Here is a 19,248-nt window from a genome sequence, read left to right on the forward strand (position 1 = left end):
ATTAAATTTAAGATTGCTTTTTATTCAAACCTATAGAATTACTTGGAATGTCATATGGATCACTTTTATGGTGATTTTGGGTTCCTTTTGAAAGCTTTGAAATCTCCGGTCTCCGTTCAATGTAGTGACATGGAAAAGAGTGACCAGGTTAGTTCTTCCAGATCCTCCTTTTATGTTCCACTGAAAAAAGAGTTTTGAACAATAGGAGTAAAAACTATTCCTGTTAGAGCACTGTAGAGTTCTTCTATCACTATTTTATAATGAATTCATCTGATGTGATGAGATGTGTTGGTCAGAGAGGATGTTTTCGGAGGACCAATGTAAAGTAGTGTTATGAAGGTTATGAGGATGAGAACGGTTGCTAGGTGACAAAATTGTTCTCTGCTAGTGCGAAAGAATGACACATCATAAATGTGTCAGTGCCTTGTTTCTGACATGTGATCGTTCAGTCACTTATCAGATCTCAATGAGACATTGTCCATTCACAAGAAGAGAGATCATGACAACAATGGTAATATTACTCAGTCACTGTCCACATGTAAAGATAGTCTGTGATAAGTGGTTTCTGTGAAGATGTTCTTGGGGAAAGTGCCAAGAATTAAATGTCAGCCAGTATAGGTGATGGATAGCAGTCGTGACAATGTCACCATGTTGGCGGTGTTGGCAATGAATTGTGTTGGACTCTTGTTTTAATGAGCATCCGGCCGTTTTCTGCATACGCTGTTCTTATTTTCTTGGTCTTGCTGACTGCTTCGTAAACAGACATATCTACTTTTTAAGATGCTCCATTTTCACTTAAAGTTCTCAGAACCAACTCTGGGCAGTGGGCAAAGGGAAAGTCAAACAAGCTGGGGTCGAAATCCAGATCAGTCCATCAGCATATATATTATCCAATCGTGGGGCGAGAGTCGAGGTCAGACGAACAGAGAGATCAAACCAGAGGCCTATCCAAGCTCACAGTTTAGATCAGGCTGATAATCAGAATGGCAAGACTGATGTACTGATAACCCAGACTCCAAAACCAGAACCAGGTCAGATGGTCAAAACCAGGAGAACTGTCCAAGACCAGAGATTTCCAGGAGGCAAACAGGCTAATTGCAGAATGCGATCAGCTGAGCGCGGTCACATGCGGAAGAGACAGAAATAAAACGAGAAAAGAGAACAAAAAGAGCGATCAAACCCGAGCCTTGACAGAAAAGGGTCAAAAACAAATAGTAGGTGAACAGAGGTACTAGGGAACAGATTTTCTAACAACTCATGCAGTATTTTGTGACAATATGTATGTGGGGTAGGTGTGTCTATGCTTTAATAACTTATAATTATATATCTGTTATATGAAAACAGTATGTGTGTACGCACAGGTCCCTCAGGATGAATGGGGAGGGAGAGATGAGGAGATCCCATGCAGAAGGATGCGGAGCAGCAGTTATGTTAAAGCCATGGGCGATCAGGACAGCGGAGACTCTGACGGCAGCCCTAAAAACTCCCCGCAGAAAAGCGTGCGACCCGACGCGCTCGTCAAATCCGTGCTGCAGAGACAACTTTCAGACCAGAGGTAGGAACTTTGATCAGCCCATGAATCTCATTAGAAAGACCATCTAATCAGAGATTAGAGTGATTAATGCACAAAGTCATAAAGCAGAAAACAGGCATGCAATCATTAACCAGTTATTTATCCCCAATCACAGAGGCCCACATTCTGCGACATGTGAGATCCTTTTTGTTGAATATGCAAATTAGTTTTTATGAGCCATCATGAATGATTTGCAGTCGCATCACAGATTGAACATTATAGACTCTCTCGGTATGAAAACGGGACAGGCTGGTTTACCTCTTGAAACCAGCATTTAGCAATACCGGTACATTTGAGTGAAAAATTGAAGCAATTATGATGACAAACACGCATATAATCATATAAGCTGCTGAAAGTGATTCAGTACACACTGACACCTGCTGCAACTGAACTCTCTGCATCTGCGTTCTTCATATCAAAAAGCAATCCTGTTTATTATAGAAAGCAAGTGTGAGTCAGACATCTCTGACTAAAGCAAGAGCCTTCTACAGTCTGCTGGTCATGTCAGGCACTGAATATTGAATGCCAGATGCTAAATATACATCATAAATAAGCTAAACTTTCAGTAATATCTGCTAACAAAAAACTCACATTCATTTAGTTTCACATGTATTCACATTTAAAGCACACTAAGTTAAAGTTTTGAATATTTTTATCCTAGTTTTTGTAAACATTCCAGATATTGTACCATTTTCTGCCAACATTGAATTTTGGGATATTCCTGTTACACTGCACTCGCTCTCTCGCACAATACCACCTGGTGCCTTTGTTCTCCCCCAGACGTGAGGATTATTTTCTGCTCTGTATTACAGGGGCTGTACACCATTATGCAGAGCTCTGAAACATGATGTTATAAATTTGGCAAGACTGCCTCTCTCAAAGTACATCTAATGAAAGAGAGTGTAGCACATCAAATGAGCTCTTCCCTTGAGTAGGTGCATGGAACAGTGCATTCATCATGTATTATGGAACAGTGCATTCATCATGTTTCATGAAAAAGTATATTTATACAGTATTAAGATTGTAAGGCGGCAGGGATTCCACATAAAGATGTGTCCCATTATTTCTAGCTACACTGTAAGTTACATTCAGGTAAGAAATTATTAGCACTGGCAACTTTTAAGAATTTCACAGTCCCTTTAATAAAAGTAGACCTCATTCATTCTCCAGAGAGCTGTTTTTTGTTGCCATTTTAAGAAAAGAAGCAATTAATATCTTTATGGGTAAGATGATTAGATCTAAGTATAAAAAGTCTTAAAGTCCCCCAATAATTTTATCCCTTAAAACTCATCTTTGATCGTCAAAATTACAAAAAGTTGACAAAATTCTTCATGCCTTAAAATAGCTTGAATGTAACTCTACACCCTTGCCTCATTTAGTATACGCGGTTCTATGGATATGCAAATTAGCCCCGCCTCCACTCACTCGCACCAGCTCAGAGATCCACTCATTGACGATCACACGTTGACCTGATTGGTTACAAGGTAGTTTGTGACGTCAGAAAAACACCAGCGATTTCAAAACTGTGTTTTTGAGACTGTCTTTGGTTCACTGCAGTTTTAAGGAGAAAATACTCAGCAATGGTGTTGACATGAAGTTGCACATGGTTTGTCTTAAAGCTTATTTAAAACACCACATAGACATATAAACAACATTAAAAGCTGGATTTTTACCACAGGGGGACTTTAAGTACGTGACTGTGATTTATGTTTAAACGTGTTGAAATGTAATCTCTACCAAGAAGAATATATTTATCTGTAAAACTTTCTTCATGCGCAGCCGAAAGCCAACCCAGTCAACCATTTAATCTCACAGTGATCTCACCATGAGCTCCCAGGATACTGATGTGGTCACAATGTGAGGTCACAGCCCACTCACTATGTGCTCAAACTGTGAACTCATACTGTGATCACAATGTGAGTTCACAGTGCACTCATGCTGTGAGCTCACCATATGAGACCACTGTGATATCATTTTGTTAAACTAGTTTAGTGTGAGTTCACTGTGATCTAAAATTAATGCTCATTCCTTTGGAGATCCTTTGATCCACGTCTCAGCAGTCACTCAAGAAATGATTCTGCACAAACAAACTAAATGTTGGGCCGTGTTCTGGCACTTTTTGTCTATTCAAACCGAGCTATTGAATCTAGAGGAAATGAGTCACCCACTGTTGCTTTCTGTTATGAAAATCTGACTTGAGAAGACAAGCTTAAGATTCAACAGGCCATCTGATCAGCTCCAAACAACATGTGCAGGATGATGTTGTAGGCCAGCAATCTGCCTAAATATGCTCTTGTTGATCTTCCATCTTGTGTGATGCATGCTTAAGCATTTCTGATTGCCCTTACTGATTGTAGATTACTGATACGCTGAAAACTCAATGGCTGCGTCCGAATACAGAGGTAGGACGGCAATAAGGCAGGTCTGAATCCAGTGATCGCTCTACTCAAGGTATCCTGTCTACTGAGATACCTTTATCTAATGGATTTTTGAAAACAGCATAGATGAATCATTTGCTGCCTTTGATATCCCACAATCCTGAGCGTTCAATCCCGTGACAGTTCAGCTAAAAAATAAATATAGCATCTGACAATATGCGGTTGGTGGTCAGTTTGTGTAAATGTTCATTTTTTACCTATATTTGTCCCACTTTTGATGTAATTTCTAGCGTGAAATTACTGTTATAGTTATTAAATATTCGCTTAGTTATCACCAAAGCTCTCTCTATTTTGTTGTAGATCATTAAAACTTTACGCTGCCTCTGAAGTTTGTCTGAAATCAGTTTTGTGAAGTATCTTCATGCGCAAACGCTGCCTTCATAGTCATGCCTGATTAAAGCAGCAAGGCAACAAATCAGCCGCTTAAGCTTTCGGAAGCAGCAAATGTCTCTGTTTCAAAACCTTGCACTTAAAGAAATTAATAGTTTTATTCAACAAGGACATATTACATTGCTCAGAAGGGACAGTAAAGACTTTTGCATTCTTACATGAAAAATTATGTATCTAAAAAATGCTGTTTTTCTGAACTGTCTATTCATCAAAGAATCCTTAATTTAAAAAAAAAAATGGTTTTCACAAAATATTAGGCAGCACAACTGTTTTCAACATTAATAATAAAAAATGTTTTTGAGCACTTATTCAGAATATTAGAATAATTTCTGAAGGATCAAGTGACAAAGAAAATCCAGCTTTGGCATTAATAATGTCTAAGTTAATACTTGTTCAAAACAATCACTTTAGCTTTGTACTATTTTTGGTTTATTTTGATAAATAAAATAATTCATTTTTGTACAAAAAATATACTGTCATTAAAACAAGTTCATTTTAAATAATACAGAAACAAAATTATATAAAAAAAAAATGAATAAAGCTTTACAGTAGTAGAAAATACAGATGATATTTTATTCATATGAAATGATTAATATCATATTTTTAAATACGATGATTTCATTATAAATATGGTGATTATCTCTATGGTGGACACCCAATTTGATATATATTATTTACCATCTGAATCTTACCATGTTATGTCAACCAAAGGAAAAGTCAGGCAGCTATTTATTATCATATTAATTATTGTGCTTTTAGCCCTAACAGCAAGGGTGCCTTTTACCCCAAATACCATACTTTTACATATTCTTCCATTATTGAAAAACTGTTGCTTTAATTACCTTGAACAACAACAACAAAAAAAACATTAACAAGATATAGACTATATTTTTTATCACTTCTCATTTGTTACATAAATCTACCACATCAAATCAAATATTAGATCAAATTAGCGCACAATCAACTTTGCATTGCAGTTAGCGATCGCGTCAAGAATCAGCCAAATTAAAGACTAAATCAAAAGAGGTTAGTACTGAGAAGTACTAAAAGTACAAAAGAAAAGTACTGACCAGAATTTAAAAGAGGTTTGGGGTTTAAAAGAGAATAAAGTCAAAAGTGCTTTTTACCCCGGTGTGCCTTTAGCCCTGTTGTACCCTATATATATTTACCCAATATTGTCTCTGTTATGTTATAAATTATAGTAAACACATGAATAAAAGTCGGCACACCACGGCTCCAAAAATATACAGTCTGTCAATATATTTCTATATTTTTGGAGCCTTGATTTGCCCATTGATTTGACTTTTTTTTGTTTATTATAAAATTTTTATTTATAATTTGTTTTTGTTTTTTCCATTTTAAAGGATATAAAATGTTGCAATATCTTTAGCCAATCCTTTTAGAACAACTTTGCAGTCTTACAAACAGTAAAATGCTGGAGGTTGGCTCACTATGTTTTGGAACAGATCGAATGCTACATTTTCCACTAAGGAAAGAACAGCAGTACATTCTGATGGAACAGTGCAGATTTGGCAGGGCAAGGGATGTCATGATGCAGTGACAACATATCAAAGCATGCTAAGCTTTTAGAGTGCATGCAAGCTGATCACTTAAAACAGCATCATTTATCTCTGCGTGGCCGAGACCCGCTGTTGGAAATCCCCAGAGAATATAGGAAGACTGTAAGAGGGTGCTGACGACACACAGCTAGCAGAAGCTCAGCAAAATGAAGAGATACACTGAGCTCATCACCAATCAGTGTTAAGATCATCAGTTCAATACAGCACTGTAAAGTGCAGTGGTCTCGAATGGCACCATGAAATGAGTACAACCCACTCATAACTGCTTTAGAGTCCTTTGCAATCTCCCAGTATATTTGTAATTATGCTTAGATTTTTAACAACCTGCTGGGCACATTGAGAAAAGTTCATTCTGTTGGCAAATTAATGCATAGTTTTCCTTTTCTTTTTTAAAAAGATTCAAAATAACTTAATACGTGATACAGCTCTAATGAAACTCCCTGCAGAGATGAGCTTACACACGCTGAACATCTGCCCTCTGCAGTTTAACTGTGGAGGTTCAGAGTGTGTTGTAGTTACAGCATGAGACAGAGCCTTAGAAATGTCCCCCGCAGCAGCAGAGAAGGACTCACACCGTGCAAACCGAGGGAGACACATTGACTGTATTGATTTTTAGAGCTCAGAGCTCAAGCATCACCAACAGCAGCATCAAATCCTTCCCTGCGTCCTGAAGAGTCTCTTCACGCTCTGTAACTTCATCAGCAAACACTCCAACCATCTTTTCTTACTAAGATCTCAGATTCGAATGAGCCTTGGTTTTGTCTGTTGGCTCTCCAGCAACTAAACAATAGCTGAATGGTAATCATTTGAGCTTTGCTTGTGTGGTCTGTTTCTTACTTGCCCAGCAGAAACTCACAGCAGAAATGTCACCACGATCTACACTGAGGGTTCAGGAATGTGTTTGTGTGCACATTTCTGCAGATCTCAGGAGATTGGAGTTGAGAGAGAGTGGGAGAAAGTGTGATTATATTCCTAGAGGGGATAGCTGCAGTGTGAATTGTGCGGGAACGATTATTTAACTAATCCCAAACTCCGACAGACACAACCAGAGTTTGAAACTATTTTATTAACTGTTACTTTCACCATTTCGATTTTCTAATCAACTTGTTGGTGTGTCATTCAATCCTTCTTTCAACCCTTAAAAGCCTTTCACCTCCGTTCACAGCTCGTACCGTTTGGACAAGTCAAGCCGGGACATGGTCAAATACCTCACCAATATCACCGCAGATTTAAGGTGAATATGAGCAGACACACACTTAGCTGCTCAAAACTTGCAAAGGTAGTGTAGACTTTGATGCATGCTTAGACAATAAAAGTCATTAAATACAAGTTATTCAGTAAAGACAACTCTTTTTGAGTAACTTTTTGAGGGTATTTTGAGTAACTTTTGTGAAATAGCATTACTCTTTTTTTCCTTTCCTCTGTCTTTCTCTTTTGGGGAGTCATGTGATGTTGTATTTTTTCTAGGTAGTATTGAGTATTGCACAGGTACAGTGGCTCATTAAGTAGCCTCTAATTTGCATTGATTGGATGCTTCAGCACAGCCAATCGAAATGCCATTTTTAGTTTGCATTGAATCAGAAAGAGATGATGGCTGTAAATGAAATAGATAAATAATGTAAAAGTTGTTACATGATCCTTTATGTAGTAATCCTTAGTTGTTGATAAATAGATAGATAGATAGATAGATAGATAGATAGATAGAGTATATAATTCACTTTCTTTTTTATTACCTTCTCTTCCTTTCATTGTCATCTTCACTGCATGTCTCACTGCATAGTCAAAGCTACCATCTTCAGACCTCTAGGGAAATCCATCCCAGCATCACACTGGAACCATCTCCCAACTACAACTCGCCGAAGTTCCGCTCCAGGAACCAGAGCTACATGAGAGCGGTCAGTACCCTGAGCCAGGCCAGTTGCGTCAGCCAAGTCAGCCAGGTGAGAGTCACATCTGCTCGGCTTCACATAGCTTAAAGTAATCTAGGGTTTTTCACACTCGTCAACAGTGCAGAAAAATACAACACTTACGGAGGATTTAGGCCCCATTTTCCCATTTATATACAATATAGTGTTATCGTGTTTGTCTGTTTCTAAATAGCCAGATTTATCAGCCTCTAACATCTAAATCTCTCTGAAAGTGAAGTAATGTGGGTTGTATTGATTTGTCTTGAGGTCTTACAACATGGTTTTTATTTCTTCGGACCCTCATTTTGCACACACTCTCGCTTGCTCTGGATTTCTAAGCACCATCAGTGGCTTGCTGTGGTCATTAGAGGATAATTCCCTTTCAATGGAACTTGATAGCAATCTTGGATTTTAGAGATTGCTAAATGGGAATCTGATGGCTAGTAAGAATCCTATCAGGCAAGTTCAGCTTGACTAGATATATCGCTTTATCACAAAGATGCTCATCTCAGATTTTTCAAGTCGATCTAACCAGTTATTGCTCAGGAATGGGAAGGATTTAAAGAAAGCATTTCATTTCCTCCGTCTTCTGCAGGAAGACTTAATGTTTGATCTGCAGAGATTCTGCCGTGACAATATCACAATTTTTATCTCACGTACTGTACAGTCCTGTGTAGATAAGATTAGACTGAACACTGGGACTGAGGGATAAATATAGGCCTAACAGCAAATAAAGCCATGAAAATGGAAGAAAGCAGCCAGATGAAAAAAGTAAGGGTGGATGGTTAGAAGAAACATGCTGAGAGATATTGACTCGGTTTTTCTGTTTCTGCAGGTGAGCGAGACCGAGGTTAATGGACAGTTTGAGTCGGTGTGTGAATCCGTGTTCAGCGAGGTGGAGTCTCAGGCAATGGATGCTTTGGACTTGCCGGGCTGTTTCAGGACACGCAGCCACAGTTACCTGCGAGCCATCCAGGCTGGATTCTCACAGGACGATGACTGCGTCCCCTCCATGACATCATCAACTGTAACCTCCACCATCAGGTCCACCACAGGTAAGTGGGCTTTCCTTGTGGATAACCATGCACACCTTTGTCTGGTCTCGGCTTGTGTTTGTCTCAAAGCAGGAGTTGTGGCAGTAGCAGTATTCCAGATAACTTACTTACTGTATTCAGTGACTTAGGTTTGCCTTTAACAATACAAAAATAATTCAAAAGCTGTGAATGCTATATATATTACAATTGACGGTTCTTTTGCTACTTACAATTTGACTCACATGTCCTATTAAAGTTAATGGCCAACTGATAAGTAACTTGATTTTACATAGTCTGATTCTGATCTTAAAAGCTTTAAGGCATACCTGAATCAGTTTTTATGAATACAGTTTCTGGTAATACAATTGTAACCTTCAAAACGATGAATGAGCAATTTAATTAAGAAAATGTCAGTTTGAAAACAAAAGTGCTTAGCTCAGTGATTACATAATTTCATGAATTTCATGAATATAAAATTTGCATGACTTAATTATTAAGAGCGTAAATGTTGAACCCTATGAAAGCATTGAAGAGTATGGTGTTTCCCAGTTAGATTCAGATCAGTGGAAAAGCTGTTCAAATGGTTATTTCTGAATGAATGCATCGTTTTACATGTAGCATGGCATGCATGCATGTGAACTGCTTACTGCAGAGTGATTGTTTTGTGTAAGGCTTCAAAACCCAGAGGTAAGTGCTGGTGTGCCTCAGAGCATAAGAATATGAACCCTATTGAATTCAATCCCCAAATATTGTGGCAAAAAATAAAATGGTGAAAAGTGAAACATCCAATTTTTTTTTTGTTATACTGTGTCCAAATTAAGATATGACCTTTTTTATTCTTCCACTGTGTGTTTTGTCTCTCAAGATTTTCAATTTGGATCTCTACCTTGTCCTATTTTCTGCCTCAGTTGACTCTTGGCTAACAGACAGGGAGGGGGTGAAAAACAATGATGGAGACACAAGGTGGTGTGTATTGCGATCCCAAAATGTTTCTCAGTCGGATGATTGTCACTCTGTGGGCTTTCTGTTTCTCACTCTCGCACATCTCCTAGTCTCTACCTCTTTCTCTCTCTTTCCCTCTCACTTTCTCTTCCGGCTGTGGAAGCTGGTTTTAAACGTATCAGTTTTGAGTTCTCTCTCCCACAGGGTCCGCAACTGAAGCCGTGCTTGAGCGTTTGAGTTTTCAGGCGGTTTAAGGGTCAGTAGTGAAACAAGCCTCCTAAATAAATATAATTAAGTGTTATTGTGAATTAAGGCCAAAAATTTTTGACAGAAAATATGTAGTAAATATGCTCTAGCGTTTTTTTGCACTGCCTTCTCACTGAAATATGCTTGCAGTATAACGAGCAATATTGGCTTTCTCACAAAGGGAATCTCTTTAAAAACACTTGATTTTGAGCTTAATTTGACTAAATCCATTATAGTAAGTCTCATATATATTTTGCAACAGTGACTGGGCAAGGAATATTTCAAAGAATACAATCACTGATCACAAAAATTGCATGTGTTAAACTATTGATAAAGCAATGAGCTAATTTTTTTGTTTGAATTTGGCTGTTTGTGTGTCGAGGTACCGGTTGAAGACAATGATTCCCCCAGTAAAGACCTGGTCAGTGGACCGCTCATGTTCAATAGGGTTCATACCTGCTTTGTTGAGACACACACACACAAAAAAAAAGAAACGGAAAGCTTTTGCTCGCAATTGCCTCCTTTCAAGGCACAAAGCACAGACCTGCTCTGTCAGAGGGACCTGGTAATGCTCTATGAGATGCCGTTGTTATTATCCCCTGCAGGTGTCCTCAGGCTTCAGTTCTCTGTTTTGTGCTTTGAGAGATGAATATGCAAATAACGTATGGAGTGAGAAGGCAGAGTAATAACAGAGCTGTGAGTCAAAATGGGATCTGTTTGCTAGCGTGATCACAATAACTCACAGTAACTAGCTCCCGTCACCTAAAACCAGGGAGTTGAGATTGCGTTTGTTGCATACTGAGCAAACCTCAAAACAATTTGTACAATTTTACAAAGCCCTTCTATTTAAAGTGTGTACATACTTCTCTTTTTCTTATAAATAATGAATTCCCATATCCCTGCAATGGACTGTTAACATTTTTATCTGACCTGTGTGATAACATCATTCACACAAAAAAGATTTAACCCTGATCTGGCCTGAAACTGATTTTGGCTCACACATGTTTGGTTGAACTCTAAATGGAGCCTGCAAACAGCACAAATCACCAGCTGGCCTCACCACTGGGCACATTATATACACTGGCATTTTTATATTTTTCTTCCAGAGGGAAATGATGTGCTGGAGGGCACTGGTTTGCTTAATGAGGACAATTTACTCAGCGAGGGGCCAGACTTAACCTCCATGGCCTGTGGGGATACAGGCTTCCGTGGGAGAGGAGATGAATCCAGCACCCTTTATGGTAATAGCTCACCCACCACGTCTCCCTCGTTACCCCCGCTGAAAACGAGTGCACCCATCAGGCCGCGCCCTGTTCAGTCAAGTGTCCAGGAGACGGCAGATCTAGCCCTGGCCATCAGCCAGCAGTGGAGGGATGATGTGTCAGCCATGCGTAAGGAGTTAGCTGATCTCAGAAAGGATCTGTGCACAGAGCTCAGAGCCTTTAACATGAACTTTTCCACCTTTACGCAACATTACAGCACCTGGTCACCGAGCTGGGTAAGAGAAACCCAGACAGCTGCTCCTCAAGTGTCTGTCAGCACCCAGGCAGGAAGCAAGACACTGGTGCGACAGAACACGGCAGACGCAGCGGTTAACTGCCCCTCACCAGTTGATCACAATGTTTTTTCCATGTCTCCCTCAGAACCTGCAGATAAAAATATCCTGCACGTCTCGGCCTCTTCACCATTTTTTCAAACTGACCCCAACTCTGAATTAGCAGAGATTGATGACCCCACTTTTGCTAATCTTACCCCTCCAGATCCTATTGATGTGGCGTCACTTTGTTGGCCTGATCTAGATTCGGACTCAATGAGTCCTCCAGATCCCCCAGAACCAGTGCCAGAGGTAGAACCATATTGCTTTACGAAGTCATCAACTCCTGAGCATGTGGAATCCATTGTTTTAGACTTCACAAATGTAGAACTAGTGAACCTGGCCAGTTTGCAGTGGCCTAAACTGGATCTGGATGATACTGGCTCTCCACCCCAAGAATCTCTTGATCGGCCCTCTCAAGAATCTCCGGAACAACCTGGTCCATATACAATGGACCTTGGTAGCACGTCTACACAGGAACAGTCAGTTCTAGAATCCATGCAACCATTATTGTTGAGTCATACAGACGAAGAACCTATGGACTTCACATCACTAGAATTGGACTCTGTTGTCCTGAGTCCAATGACCCCAGATTCTATGAATCTTCATGACTTAAAATGGCCAAGTTTAGAATCTCTTGAGCTCAATGTTTCTGGCTCTCAAAGCCCAGGTCCTGTAGATCTGGCTCTGCCAAATCCTCCAACCCCAGAAACTGTCTATGAATATTCCTGTGAGTCTACAGAACAAGAACCACCCTTTCCAGAACTACTGGACACCATTTATCTCCAACCTGCCACTCCAGAGCCTGAATCCCGAACAGAGTCTGACATATCAAACCCAACAAGTCCTGAACCTCATTTTCCTACTTGTCAAAAGCCAGCTGCACATGAACTAGACACTCAGGCTCTTGTTTTGTGGTCCAAAAAGGAAACATTTATGGTTTTTGCTGAAGAAGGTAGTGCCATTAACATCCCAGAGTCCTACTCTGAAGAAGAAGAAGGCCAGAATGTAGATTCTCCTTACCCGATGATACATTTCCCAATACATCCAGACACTGTGGAATCAGCTCACCTGGAGTCTGAGACTCTCTACTCTGCCGTTCTGTGCTCAGTTGAGTCAGATACGTTTGATCCCGAAGTCACTAGCATGGATGAACCAACGTCACATGAGCTGAATCCACCTGGACTTGCTACCATAGACCCAGCGACTGTGCACCCCTTCAATTTATCCCTGTTGGAGCTCCAGTCAGCTTTAGACGTATCTAAGAGCGAAACAAGTGATAATGGGTCACCAAAGGGAACAGCAGCCATAAGCAGCCCTTCTCATTCACTATCCGGTAGGGATTTCCTATGGATTCGATGGCAGCGGAAAGCACGTGGACGGCAGCCAATGTCACGGAGTGCCAGTATGGAAATTTACCACAAGAAATACTCAAACAATTCAGTGATGTCTTATATGTCACTGTCACTCTGAGCTCACCAAAAAGTGCATGGAGCTACACGGGGTGTGCAATAGAAAATCATATATAATATTTATAGACAGAATGTAAGACTGTTAGGTTATGTAGCAAGATGTTTACAGGTCTGTCTCCCCCAATGTGTGTGTGTGATTATATAAGAGAGAATGCGAAGTAGAGAGTGTTAAAAGGGAAAAAGTAGAAGGGATAAGACATTGTTACAATTAAGGCATGGATGAAGTCATGAGGGGGGTTGTAGCTAAAATATGTCTGATGACAGCAGTGGGACTGCATTAGTGTACTTCAGATATTCAGCACCTATTTATACTGCAAAACTGGTGAGTCACCTTGAACTTCACTCCTCTCCAGGGACACTCTCTGGCTTTACAGAGACTGAAATGTATTTTAGTAAATACTGTGATTGTTTTTTGGCAGAGAACGAAGATTTCCAGTCAAGACTCTCTCTCCAATGAACTTTAGAAATACAGAGTAAACTGTAAAATAAATCTCTGTATGAACTGGTCCCGGTTAAACCAGAAATTTGTTCCTTGGTCATGCTCTGAGAGGATGGGGGGTAGGGAGAATACTTTTTCAGATGGAACAAAACAGAGTATAAAGTGGATGTCGACCAAAGACCTGAAACAACTGCATATCGCTTGTATACATCTTAAGGATTTTAATAATCTTTTTTTTCTCTGAATGTAATATAGTGGTTGTTTCTCTGGTGTGAATGATGGCATCCTTTATTCCATTTTACTCAATGTCTTCAGAGCCAAAGTCTCACTGTTAAAGTGGAGGACAGATTAGTAGCCTACTGTGAAATTTTCAAAGATACAACGTCTATGTTACGAAACTCTGTGAAAGTGAGTACTGTTTCTTTTCTTTCTTTTCTTTGTTTTTGCTCAAATCTTACAGAGGTCTGGTGGGAAATAGGACATGTTGAATGTGATATTTTTGGATTCTCTTTCTGGGCATATTCATAATATGTGGAAATATATCAGATATTAATATTAAATGGATATTTCTTAAGGTGAATTACATTTAAGGAATTTGGTTACTGATGTTTGACGCTCTGTTAATCTGCTGGGATTACATGAACATGGGATGTGTAAAAATGGGATATAGATCTGCAGACCACAAAATTGCATACCTGTGGTATAAACACGCACTTTGAGGTAACTGGTATACTTGTACAGTTAGTTGTAACCTTTTAAACAAAATTAATTATCTTACAAATCGATGCTAATCTTGCAAATCCACACCTATTATTATAAATGAGAAACAAAATACTGTGCATCCTTATTATTTCCACATATAATATATTTCCCAGTGATTCCGTGTATTATTTTAATTGTACAGCCCATTGTATCCAGTGATCTTTCCTGCAAATATGAATAACATGACACACGCAGCTCTCATTAACTGCTATGAGAGCTCCCCATCTTTAAAACAAGATGCCAGTTTATTTGTGCCGATATGGTGACTGAAGCTATTAATGTCAAATCAGCAGTCTTGTTTGTATTATTAAGAATATTATGTACATGTATGCGAGGGAATATCAGGGTACTAAAGAAAATACAAAAGGCAATCTCTAACAATTAAGATTTGGTTTGTATCGACAAATGTAATGCAATGACCTTGTATCTGACAATCAGAGGAAATTTTGAAACCGGATACAGTGATAAATTATTAGCATTCTAATTATTAGCAACAGTTTACATCTGATCAGTATGACAGAGTCATACTAAAACTGAAGTAGTTCTTGAAGTAGTTAATGTAGTTGAGATTGCAGTTTTACATTATTAGTAGTAGAGAAAAGTATTTTTTAATCAAGTGGTTGTAGCTAATGCATCTAATTATGTTTAGATTTATTTGCTTGTTTATTTATTTAAAGCCTGGATTTTCAGGGCTCTCTGCTTTATTGTTAGTCAGCCAGCCAACTGACAGACATTTACAGTGAGTTTTGAGAACAGTGCAAATATTGGGTGGTTTTAAAAGCTTATAAAGACTTTAAATGTGTTTCCCTACAAATTAAATTTGGCAACATATCTTTAATCTGTAAATATTCAATGTTAGAATGGAAATCTTGGCTAATTCCCAGTTCGCATACCACAACTATGTATACAGTATGGTCATAAAATGGTCTTAATACAGCATCAAAGAGTCATTACAAATGGCGACCACGATTTTCTTGTGTAGCGCAAGAGGTTGTGGGAAATATTAACCTACAAAGCACAGGCAGATGCATATTTTGAACATTCACTAGAAATAGTATGCAATTTTGTGATTCAGTGGACACTAATCTTTATCTTATATACTATATCATACAATTAGCATGCGTATTGGGATTTAGCCATTGCTAACAGGTCTTCCTTTATTCATACCGGAGCTCTCAGGCCTTATTTTAAGCATTGTCCACACATTGCCCTCTGCTGTGCTGGAGAGCTATTTCTTAAGTAATAAAAGTGGGTTTTACATACATATCTAGAACAGACCCACAGGTGCTTAAAGTGCAGGACAAAACTGACTGTAGCAAAACAAATAAACACATTAAGATGCTCATTGGTCCCATCCCCACTATATTAAGTCATTGCAAGTCTTTTCAGTGGGTTGGAAATACCTGACAGAGCCTTATGGGTCATTTAAGTGTAGTAAAAGCAGTGTTTCTTTGAGGGGTTTCCTGGTACTGCACATTTCATTGGCTGCTTGTGCATTGTGTGCCTTGTCTGGCTCATGAATGTGGGCTTTTAACCACCCAGCCTCAATATTGTTGTGCCACTGTGATTTTTTTTTTCCTCTTTCTTAATGGCTTCAAAATTTCAGAATGAAACCACCTGGACTTTAAGGTTTCGAATATTAACCACAGACATCTTGAAGCCTGAAAAACCATGTGAAAACGAGCCTCTTTATCTCTCTGTATCTTCACTTCTGTCAGCTGATTGTTGGTTTTTCTGAGATCAACTTAAATGTCTGCAATCATGATGATCTGTAACTAAGTGAATGTTATTAATTTCATTAAATAATAAAACAAGAACTTTTACATCAGAACATCAATTGTTTTAGGCCGTTGCATAGTGGACTCTGAACCAGGGGTGTTTTTAAACACTTTGTTGTAAGCTACAGTACCTCTCTCTGCTCAGTTCTCACATGTACGCATCCTTTTGTTTGTAAGCTTTATTATACTACTTGATCTGATGTAATTATAATATTAATTTCCTATAATAAAGGCCCTACAGGTAGACAAGTTTATAGCTGATCAAATTACCACAAGCAGCAACACTTTAGATGTCATTGCAAATAATTCAATGTGACATTACACAAAAGAACAAGTGATCAGAAGGTTCTGGAAGCAACACTGAACTCATGCAGTTTTCATGAGATGTTTAGTTTAGGTTGAAGTGACTTGTTTTTTTAGTTTGGTTTTTTAGTGGTTTTGGGTCTGATGTATGTGGTCTCTTAAATACACAGTGGAAGATTTTTTTTATTATTATTATTATTCAAAAGATGATCACTTTTCATCAGGTGTTTTGTTATTAATTTCTAATTTTCTAACTGTAAACTACCTCTGTTTAAATCAAATCCCATGATGCAAAATTCAGTTTTGATGTACGTGTACTGAGCTCAAAATGTTGTATGTATGTATGTATGTACTGTATGTTTGTGTCTGTATGTCTGTGTGTGAGTGTGGTCTGGCTTCAAAAGGTTTATGTGTATGTTTGCTTATAGGAATTCAGTTCCATCTCCCTTCTTCAGGCAGCGTGGACCGTCCTTCCCAACAGCCACCAGGTACAGACACCACTCATCTTTACATTATAGCTTTAACTCAGCATATTCATCCTTCAATAGGGTTCATGTTCAAGTACCTGCATCAACATAATTAAATACTGTATATCATTGTGCCTATTCTGAATTTTAAAACAGCCTTTGTTTAAGAGTTATAAGCCTCAAACCAAACTAACCAGCTAAGAGGTGAATCACAGCATTACAAACGTAAATTTGAAGCAAAAAAAAAAAAAGTCTTTAATGAGGGAAAGACTTATAATCCCATGAATTATTATGAATGATATAATCAAAGTAAAAACCTTGGATAAATATAAAAACTTTTGATTTAAAGATGTTGATTATGTAAAGAAACAATAAATGTTTATACAAATATTTTAGTAGTTTAGGAGCATAAAGATAGACTATGCCATTCACGGTGCCAAAATAATTAGTCAAAATAATTCTTGGGAGTGTTCCCACACACTTCCATGAAGAATTATTTTGGCAAGATTTGTTTGTCTCAGTTCTCTTATTGGTGGAAAATGTCTGGTGGATTTTCTTGCAGGATCATGGGTTATATAGTTTTTCACCAGGAATCATTAATAATTATTGCGGACTGATGGCTTCAAAACAAAAACAAAAAATCCACTGTCCAAAAAAATTATAATTATGGAATTTTTACTTCCGGGACCCGACTGTTGCACTCTACAGACTATTGATAAGAATGTTCAGCATTCATATTCTAACTGACAGTGATATCGCTGTGGTATTTGCATACAGAATTGTGATTGGTTTAATTTCTTCACATCTATTTGGATACTGAATTGTGATTGGTCAGGTCTCCCTTGCCTAAATTTCACCATTTACAGCTGTCTAATGATTTTTTTGAGTGCATCGAACTTAAAACAAGATGAGTGTCACTAACTTTAACACTGTTCTTTTGCAACCTTGTAATCACTAGTTTAGTCAGTGTGAAGCACTCTCACAAACTCGTTCTCTCTCATTTCCCCCTTCCTCTCTTCCTCTCTCTTCGTAACGATGAAAGCACGGTGTCATCACTCTTAGCTCATTTGATAAAACAGGCAGCACAGAGAGAGTTATGAGTCCCTGTTGCGTTATTTGTTTGGCTGTAACATCTATTTTTGTACCAGTGCTGCTGAATCACTCCGCTCTCTCCTTCTCCTCCTTTCTCATTCATTCTCGGCCCTTCAAACTCTCTCTCTCTCTCTCTCTCTCTCTCTCTCTCTCTCTCTCGCTCCCTCGCTCTCTCTTCCACTACCACTTTGTTACGATCCATCTTTCTCTTTCAATCTCTCCTTATCTCTCTTTCATTCAAGCAGTCTTTCTGATTCAGTTGTTCACACGACCTTTCTGTGAGTTTTTAAAGCTGGCTGATTTGATGAGACGTGGTTAAGCAGGGTTTAATACATTTTGTTCAGGATTCTTTAATGAATACATTTTAAATGTCTTTTCTGTCAATTTCTTTCAAAAAAAAAAAGAAAAGAAAGGAAAACAAAAACATACTGACCCCAAACTTTTGAATGGTTGTGCTTATTTCATTTTCTCCTCGAAACTCTTAACTCAATTAGAGGACACATCCAAATCAAAGATTCATTTATCTGCCTGGTCCAGCTGTGTGGATTAGAGCAGAAAAAGATTTGTGGATAACCTTTTGCTCAGAACGCATGGCAGGGTTCACAGTCTGTTTACAAGAGTAATCAGAGTGCCATTTCTCACTGTTTTTCTCCCTTATTAATGAAGAGGGAGTTTTTGTTATAATTATGTATATATATAACTAGCTATAATTAAGTCAGTAGGCTCATTTATGACACATTTATCAGCACTAAAGATTTGTGTACTACAATATGTTCAATATTCAGAATAGTTGCCGATTAATTTGGTGTTGGCCGTTTCTTAAAGTTTTACATTTGGTCTACCTCCGATCTTGAATATTTGGTACCATCATGTTGATATACAGGAGATATTTGACTTTAAACCTCTCCCTCTAACAGCGGTCACCTACACACCCAGTACACCCACCTATAAGAGGACCCCTCCACCCGTGCCCCCTCGTTCCACCTCGAAACCCCTCATCTCCATCACAGCGCAGAGCAGCACAGAGTCCACGCAGGATGCCTACCACGAGGGACAGCTGGCCAGAGGTGGACAGTGCTATTGTAGTATTATTTATTAGCTTTTTTTTATTTTATTATCAGCTTTAATTTTTATTTTTTGTCATTTTGTTGTGTGATTTTATGTTTTTTCTATTCATTTAATAAAAATCTTATATAGCTTTTAATTTTTTTAAATTGTATTTTTAGTAATT

At 38.5% G+C, this 19,248-nt stretch overlaps 1 protein-coding gene across 2 annotated transcripts in view; it reads left to right on the forward strand.

The window, feature by feature from the left end:
• dlgap2a (discs, large homolog-associated protein 2a) overlaps nt 1-19,248 on the forward strand; it is a 116,359-nt gene that overhangs the window by 81,702 nt on the left and 15,409 nt on the right. For both annotated transcript variants that reach the window (XM_084393143.1, XM_084393142.1), the window contains 6 exons: nt 1,362-1,555; nt 7,147-7,215; nt 7,762-7,921; nt 8,724-8,943; nt 16,887-16,946; nt 18,935-19,084. In XM_084393143.1, coding sequence (XP_084249269.1) covers nt 1,362-1,555; nt 7,147-7,215; nt 7,762-7,921; nt 8,724-8,943; nt 16,887-16,946; nt 18,935-19,084 — 853 coding nt within the window. The remainder of the gene's footprint in view (nt 1-1,361; nt 1,556-7,146; nt 7,216-7,761; nt 7,922-8,723; nt 8,944-16,886; nt 16,947-18,934; nt 19,085-19,248) is intronic.

The sequence above is a fragment of the Rutilus rutilus genome, assembly GCF_951802725.1.
Source record: "Rutilus rutilus genome assembly, chromosome: 21".
Classification (NCBI taxonomy): domain Eukaryota; kingdom Metazoa; phylum Chordata; class Actinopteri; order Cypriniformes; family Leuciscidae; genus Rutilus; species Rutilus rutilus.